Source organism: Loa loa, assembly GCF_000183805.2.
Source record: "Loa loa unplaced genomic scaffold supercont3.373, whole genome shotgun sequence".
In the NCBI taxonomy this organism is placed as follows: domain Eukaryota; kingdom Metazoa; phylum Nematoda; class Chromadorea; order Rhabditida; family Onchocercidae; genus Loa; species Loa loa.
Window position 1 is genome coordinate 53,931 of NW_018108553.1, and position 9,027 is coordinate 62,957.

The window sequence follows — 9,027 nt, forward strand, 5'->3', positions numbered from 1 at the left end:
TAATATAATAATCAATATATAATAATAATAATAATAATAATAATAATAATAATAATAATAATAATAATAATAATAATAATAATAATAATAATAATAATAATAATAATAATAATAATAATAATTTTACTATTATTATAACTTATGTAATGATAACATTAACAACAATGATGGTGGTGATAATGGGCGATGACTAATAATGATAATAACAATGGTCATTGACGGTGGTTGGTAATGATAATGATAATGAATGGTAATGAAAAATAATAATGATGGTAATGATAATGACTGACAGTGGTCATATTGATAGCGAATGTTGATAGCGATAATAATTAATGCTGGTTGATAATGCTCATAATGATGATAATGTGGATGGCGATAGTCGATGACGATAATAATGATTACAATTATGAACATAATGAACAATAATGATTAGCAGTGCTCATAATGATAATGTTAGTGATAATGATGATGGCGATTGTCGTTTGCATTTTTTAGTTGGATTAAGTGATGTAATTATATGAAAAGTATGTATAAATTCAATAACAATGATTAAACTATTTAATTGTGATATATCGTTTAAAATAAACAAGAACTTGGGCAAAATATATTTCAAACTATTCATTTATCAATGATTTTTTCATTTCTTGATATATGTCAAGTATTGGGTTTTGTTTTGCAAGAATGATTTTTTCATTTCTTGATGTATATCAAGTATTTGATTTTGTTTTGCAATACGGGAAAAAGAAATTTTGAATATAATTATGTTGAATTTTGAAAATTTCTAAAATCATATAATTATTATTGTTTCATCCTTTCCTTCTTCTTCATCATCATGATAAATCAAGCTAGCCAATAGAAATTTATCAAGTGATAATTTAAATTAACCATTTTGTATTTGCGATTCTTTGTTTAAAACATGAAAATTTTGTTATTTACCTCGATCTTACTATGTTTATTTTTTCTTTCTTATACTTCACTTTGTTCCTCATTTTGCTTTTACTTTTTCAAATTTTATTCATATCCGAAATTTTCAAAGTAATTTTCTAATAAATAATATTTGAGTAATTGTTGTTCGATAACGAATAAAAGTATTGCTTATGCAGCATTAAGTTTTATATCTTGCATATCGATATATTTTGATTTGAAGTACACCATTAATCGAGATTCAAAATTTAAGATTCGGGATTCAGAATTCATTTCTCTTCCTATGAAGGGGTAAAGATCTATCCGGATAGCAACCGGGAATTATTGTTTTAAATGGATGAGTTAAGGAAAAATGAACCAAAATGACATAATACATTAAATAATACGAATAGAACGAATAAATTATATACTATTTATACAATTTTTTCATCGTTGTTAGTTTATTTTTCGGGATTTGACAGCTTCACTTTATTCGTTCAAAAATTTTTTTGTTCATTAAAATTTTATTAAAATTTTCAAAACCATTAATTGCTTTTTATTTTCCCAAATGTTAATTTTTTATCAAAAAATTATTTTATTTTTGTAGATTCGTTAAATGAAATTTCTGAAAAAATTTCCGAAAAATTTTTCGTGTTTCTGCCAAAACTTAATAATGTAATTATTTTTTGGTATTTTTTAAAATTTGTAAAAATTTTACAGCATAATATTTTATGCTTTTCATTGCTTACTTGATATTTCACTATTATCTGTATTTATTATAATTGATATCGATCGCTATCGATTAGATAACATAATTGATATCGATTTAATACACTAATGTATTCGGGGCGAGAAGGCGAAGGAGTGGACAAGAGAGAAAAAAAAGTTGAGATGATGGCCTGAAATTTCATTATAATCTTATTTCCCATTATATCTTCCAAAAAAAAAAAAAATTTCTCTTCATTATTGCAGTCTAGAAAATTACTGTAATTTAGAATTATTGTATTTTAAGAGAAAAAGTGGATAGAGGATACAGTAATAAAGATTACACGATATTCTTAGCTATATTTCTTAAATTATTCCAAACCAATTCTTATTATTTTTAATTTCTGTAAAATATTTACACTTTTATTGATATTAAATAATTGATCAAAAAGTAAGTTGAAAAATTAACAAGCATATATTTTGTTTTTTCAAATAAAAAAAATCCGAAAAAATTAATGAATTAATCAAATATCAAACATCAAGCTATTAACAAACAGTTGATTAAATTCAAATATAATTATATATTAAATTGTTTTAATTTTTATTCCAATACGGCTCAATTTTTCTTTCTTTTTTCTTGGCCTAATTTTACTGTTATATTAATTGTTTAGAATTGCAATTACTGATTTAACAATTACATCGTGTAAATCAGTATTGGTTCAAATTTTTTGCAATAATCTTTGCTCTATCCAATACATCTTGCATTTATTTCATGATCCGAATTCGTTACATTTAGGACTAAAATATAAAGGCGTGAAATAATGACGACATTTTTTCTTTGATCTTAAATCGAGGGGTAGTTATAGAATTTGGATAAAGTTGAGAAGTTTGGGAGGGGAGTGGGTTCACGGGATAATTTTAGTTACTTATAGGATATCTAACTTTGGAGTTAGATATTTGCGTGATATTGGTTTAATTCTGGACCGTAGCTTTTGTCTAGCAATTACTCTTGTAGTAGTGATTCGGAGATGTTCATAGTTGGAAAACAAATTGTCGTGATCACTGTTTTCTTTGTTTCTAATCAATCACTATTTTGGCTTTTTTTAACTAGGAACGATGTTTTTCGGTTTTTGAAGTATAACTAACATAACAACTTTTCCTATTTTAATAAAGTAACCTTAAACTGTAGCTTATTTCATCAATATTCTATTCTCTTGACGTCTATTGTGCTTGTTTGTCCGTTATTCTATATGTTGCCTATTCGATCTTTAATTCTCTACTTTATCTGAGAAAAACGATGTGCAGAGAATGAGCGAGATCATCTGAATTTTGCAGTAATGTTTGATCAAATTACTCACCTTGCCAAAACAGCTGTGTCATACTGTACTTAAAATATAGCAGCATGAAGTGATTTTCAGGTTTCGAATTTAGCTGAGATTTGGAAGGGAAAAGAGAAAAAGTTATATTTTCAGGGATTTAGAAAGAATCGAATGGCTGCTTCATCATCGATTCAAAATTTAAACAAACCTAAAGGTTCGGGATTTTTCAAAAAAATTTGATTTCTGCGGTTTACTGTGCATTTGTTGTGAATATAATTAAACGTCAATTGCTTGGTAGCTTCTTTAATGAATCCTCGAAAAGGAGCTGATAGATAGGCTGAAAAACGAATGAGTAAGGATGGTCTATTATAATAGATTTAAGACTGGCGTATATATTTCGTTGAACAGGAGTAAATCTAGCACTTTCTTGTGTTTCTCTAGCAAAGATTGTCATCATGCTTTCTGACCTCCGTAACTTCTTTACATGCATATTTATAGATGCTTTTGAGCAACTAGAAGACGAAGAGGGTACTCGCCAAGGCTTCTGCCATATTCGTATTCAACAGCGAACTGGCCGTAAAACTATCACAACTGTGCAAGGAATTGCACCTGAATATGATTTAAAGAAGATTGTTCGCTATTTAAAGAAGGTAATTTTTTCTTCAAATATACTTCTGTCGTGCGGGGATCTGGACATCTGTTGTCTTCTAAGTTATTCTGGTTTTCTAGTATATTAATTAATTTAGGTGATTGTTGGTTTCAGATCCCGAATAGGTTTTGGTAATTCTTTCGTTTAGTATCCAGTAGGTTTTATCGTTTGTTGTTTCCCAAAATTAGGTTCATATAATATTTCCATTGTTGATTGTTGTAAGATATTGTCGATGATCCCTGATTTTCGTTTGTATCAAATTTTGATTATCTCGGGATGACAATGTTCTGCTTTGTGTTATATGTTATTGCATGCTATTTGGTTTTCCTTGAAGTTTGTCTTATATAATTTTTCTGTTGCATTTCTTCTGAATATAAGATACATGAAGCATCGAATGACTGAACATTATCGATAATTCTAAATATTTATTAATCCTAAAATTATTTCGTGTAAAGAAATGTGAAATAACGACCAAGGAAGGAATTTTTGCAGTGAGGATCATATACCGATACGAAACATTATGCAATCAAAATCCATCCTACTGTGCGCACTGATTGCCCTACGCATTATAAATGTCTTCCTGGTTCGAACATATTTTGTACCAGATGAACTTTTCCAAAGTGTGGAAGTAGCTCATTGGGCTGTGTATGGTACGGGATATTTATCCTGGGAATGGATGACTTCACTTCGTTCCGTTTTGCATCCATTTATCATTGCTCTGTTGTACTTTCTGGGTTATTTATGTACCATTGATTCTAATTTTTTCATTATCCAAGCCCCTCGGATATTACATGCGTTATTATTCGCATTTTCCGATTACTGTTATTATAAATTTGCCAAACGAATTCTACCATCTAATGGGGCAAAATATGCTCTTTTAAGTTATTTATCATGCTGGTTTGTATGGTATTGTGCTCCGCGTACTCTTTCGAACACGTTAGAAACGGTGTTAACATTGTTCGCTCTTCAATGGTACCCATTGTCTAAGGGTGACCTTAAACAATCTTGTTGGCCTTATATGCCTCTTGGTTTCCTTACTATTCTGATTCGACCCACTGCTATTCTAATTTGGATTCCTTTTGGTTTGTGGCATCTCTGGCGATCCAATTCATCAGTGAAATTGCTTTATACTTGCTTGTTATCATGCCTTCCAGTTCTGTTTCTCGTAACTATTTTGGATTCTGTTGCTTATGGAAAACTAACATTCACAGCATGGAATTTCATTCGTTTTAATGTTTTAGAAGGTGGAAGTAGTCATTTTGGGTCACATCCATGGTACTGGTTTATATCACAAGGATTACCTGCTGTATTAACGATACACCTGATCCCAATATTCTGGGGTATGGTTATTGCAGTACGAAACCGTTCCATTCCATTTGTTTTCGTTTGTGTTCCCGTACTATACATCACGATTCATAGCTTAATTGCTCATAAGGAACACCGGTTTTTGTTACCTACTATACCGTTGTTCTGTCTTTTCGCTGGTGTTTTTTTCCACAATAGACAATCGCATACGACAAAAATGCGTCGTATTTTCTGGATTCGATTATTGCTTATCGTTAATATATCTCTGGTAATATATTTCGGTTTATTTCATCAAGTTGGCCCTTTTTCCGCAACATATTGGATTATCGAGGATGCAAAATTACGTTTTCCAAAGGGGCAACATTTTGAATTGATTCATTTGATGCCTTGTTTCTCCTTGCCACAGTATAGCTATTTTCATGGCTTAAACGTATCAGTGACAGCACTTGATTGTTCACCCGATTTTCATCATCTTCCGAACTACGTGGATCAGGCAGATTATTTTCATGATAATCCAAAATTATGGATTGATGCGAATCTTGATTTAGTCAAAAAAGCTCACTATGTTGTCTTCTATGAGAAAATCTATCGAAAGATTCAGTCCTCAATCATTTCATTGGGTTTCAAATTTTGTGCTCGTATATTCCATGCTCATTTCCTTTCTTCCATTCGTCAGGATCATTATATTGTGGTTGTTTGTCGGTAGTATTCTTATTTCTCTATAATGTTGGACTCATATTATTGTTTTTTTTTTCAGATATTTCCATTTTCCTGAAGCCATTTAAATACAAATAATCCGAAAGTAATTTGCAGTTAATATTTTAGATTAATGTAATTATTTGATTTGCTGTTTATATGCTTTATTATTCATAAAACCTGGTTTAATCTATTTCTGTTTTCATCTACCATTCTTATTCCTTAGTTGTTAGCCAATATTTAATGTTTACATTAAAATTGGGGATTTATGACAGGTGGTAGTTTCCGGGAAATATCTGTTATCGTTCTTTATTTAATAATTTGAAATGAACATCTCTGTTATTAAATTATCTTTTTCCGCGTACTTTTTTTTTTTACACTTTGTTTTCTTCACATTCTGACAATTTCTTGCTACATTTTTGCTTTTCTTATTTTTCACCATCTTCTGAATTAGTCATTACCGATTATATATTTCTTTTTTTTTCCGCTCGTTATAGTTTTCTAAATTTCTTTTATGATTGTCAGTTACAACTTATAGTGGTTCCCTGAAATCTGAACAGCTCTGATTTCTTATCCCTTGATTTTTTAAAATGATTTCTGTTTTGCAGAACACGGAATGCTAGTCTTTATAAAAACAAATTCGTGTTGCACTTTAAATTCTCGAGTAATTATTTATTGGTTGATAGCAAGATGTCAGGAATAGTGTAATTGTTGTAAGTTCATGTATTAGTAACTAGTTCATGCACCATACAAAGTAATGCCTCAGTTTATAAGTATTAGTAAAAATTTAACAGGCACTAGTTTTTCCTTTGTGAAGCTTTCGGAAATGTTTCCCTTACTTCAGCAATTAAATTTTTTTTTTTTGTTAAAATTTTTACAGTAATAATGTGAACTTAACTTTCTAGTTAGAGTAGGAATATTTTGGATACCCAAATTAAATTATTCTTTGAAATTTTTGCGAAAATTTCCCTTGCTTTAATCACTCTCTTAGTGAAACCAAGTGTTTAAATTTTCAAGAAATATACTAATTTGATTGGACAAATTGCTGGTGAGAGGGAATGAGAGTGTGCAGTATAAATGAAAAAGCATAGTATGCATATATACACAGTATTTTTTTCGAAAAAATTTTCTGGAATTCAATTAACAAATTTCTAGGAATATAATTGTAACGGGACTACAGTGGATCATCCGGAATATGGTGAAGTAATCCAGCTTACTGGCGATCAAAGACAACATATTAAGGATTTTCTTTGCAGAGTTGGTATTGTTAAGGAGGAAAATTGCAAAATTCATGGTTTTTAAATTTATATGCACACGAGCAAATTCAATTTCATATGTACTTTTTTTTCCGAGATTACTTTAGTGATGTAATTTTGATGTTCGATTTACTTCCTTCCTAATATATTAACTGATATGATTTATTCTACCGGATCATGATTGTACGTGAATATCTTAATTTTCCTTTGTGAATCATTTCATTGACATCTATTTGATTATCAACTGCAGCGCTGTCATAGTCAGGTTTACGTGCATATTCATTTCAAGAAATGGGTATGTATGAGAATGAGATTAATTTGCAGGAATGTAATCCGGTATCCCTCTATTTTACCCCGATTTGTTTTTCTTGGTGCGGTTTTGATGTGACAATCAGAATTTTCTTTTGAAATATTGGAATTTCGAAAATTTAATTTTCCAATTAAGCGTCACGAAAATTCATTATTCTTAGTTTTCCCGGAACTGTTAAACTTAATTTTTTTGTAATATTTCTGAGTCAGCGGAAAATGATATGGAAGAAAGAGTGGGAATAATTAAATCTAATGCACTGACACAAATTTTGCCTAATATTTTTCCTAATTTGAATTTTTGGTACTGAAATAAAGATGCTGCTCACTGAATATTGTACTGTTACGCAAAATTTCAATTTTTAGTCCTACAGGTAGAAAGGTTTTGACGAAAGTTTCGGTTGATTATTTGTTAAAATTTTAAATCGCTTTCAACTGATGTTATCATCCGTCTAACATGGAAAATTTACAATAAATATTAACATTGGCAGTTAATATAAGTGGCAAGGAGTGTAAACAATGTTTTATTAATTAAAACGATGGGATAATTTATCAAAAGTTGGAACTAATTTCAACATTGTTATTCAATAAGTTTGGCTTATATTATCAAATGAATAAGAAAAAAGAAAGAGCAGATTCATTTATGATTGCATTACGTTCGACTTTAGACAGTGATATTATTTATTTAATGAATGCTGAAAGGGTGATCTCTCAAACAGATGATAGAGTTAAAATGAAGAGTTCGTTATTTGGGTATTTTATTTTTGTTTTGGAAATTTCAAACAGATAATAGAATTCAAATTAATAATTCGTTGCTTGAATATTTTATTTTTCTTGCGAAAATTTTAATTATTTTTTGAAAATTGCAAAATTTTTTGTTTATGTCTATTTGTATGGTCAATCTCATTTTTTAAGTCTAATTTAAAATATTTCAAAATTCTATAAGCAGAAAAAAATGATATCATTTCGATGATATACTTTGATACGATATTACAGTATGTAATGTATGTTATCCAAACCTTTCAATTTGGCAAAGACAAATTCAATTTATTCCATATAAATAATATATTTATAGAGTCAGTTACCGTTTTTCATTTTTAATCTAAATTTTGAATATTGCAAAATTTTGTAGGCTGGAAAGAATTATTTGCTACTTTGAAACTTTTTATTTTCATTGTATTTAACCAATTAATTCGTTAATTAATCGCTTGTTTTTCCTTACCTGTTTTTTTGGTTGAATGGAAAGGATGTATTGTAAATAAATGATATGACATTGCTTACTGTAGCCCACAGTCAACCATAGTTCACTATAACCTGTACTGTGGTTTACTGTGGTCTATACTGTAGCCTATAGTATTACTATGGTACCGATCTTTTGTATCCAAAAACTCTTTTTTTACCAAAATTCATTAATTTTAATAGGATTAAAATACGAGACAGTATCACATTATATGATTGTAATGATAGTTCTCAACCGGTAATCCGCGGATTACAAGTAGTCCACGAGAGTGGTAATGCAGTGAGTGGAAAACAATCAGATCTCATCATACCTATGTTTGATAAATTAATACAATTCAAAGTTTCGATTAAAAGTTATTCTCAAATTAACAGGGTTTATTTTATTTTCGAATATTGTAATCCTTGCTACAAAATCGCTAAAATGATAAAATGATCCCTTAATTAAGAAATAGTTTGAGAATCATTATTATTATTATTATTATTATTATTATTATTATTATTATTATTATTATTATTATTATTATTATTATTATTATTATTATTATTATTATTATTATTATTATTATTATTATTATTATTATTATTATTATTATTATTATTATTATTATTATTATTATTATTATTATTATTATTATTATTATTATTATTA

At 28.7% G+C, this 9,027-nt stretch overlaps 1 protein-coding gene across 1 annotated transcript; it reads left to right on the forward strand.

Moving 5' to 3' along the window:
- Window positions 1-3,018: 3,018 nt before the first annotated feature.
- Window positions 3,019-7,249, forward strand: LOAG_10121 (hypothetical protein). The gene is made up of 3 exons (XM_020448094.1): window positions 3,019-3,141; window positions 3,426-3,577; window positions 6,733-7,249. Exons 1-3 carry the CDS (start codon window positions 3,099-3,101, stop codon window positions 6,877-6,879), a joined length of 342 nt encoding a protein of 113 aa, XP_020301733.1. The 5' UTR covers window positions 3,019-3,098; the 3' UTR covers window positions 6,880-7,249.
- The last annotated feature ends 1,778 nt before the right edge of the window (window positions 7,250-9,027 follow it).

Excerpts from the sequence above, each read along its gene's own strand:
- LOAG_10121 (XM_020448094.1), top strand. The coding sequence starts at position 3,099 with ATGGCTGCTTCATCATCGATTCAAAATTTAAACAAACCTAAAG. Across the intron at positions 3,142-3,425 it reads AAATTTAAACAAACCTAAAG|ATGCTTTTGAGCAACTAGAA; the intron begins GTTCGGGATTTT and ends GCATATTTATAG. Across the intron at positions 3,578-6,732 it reads TTGTTCGCTATTTAAAGAAG|GAATATAATTGTAACGGGAC; the intron begins GTAATTTTTTCT and ends ACAAATTTCTAG.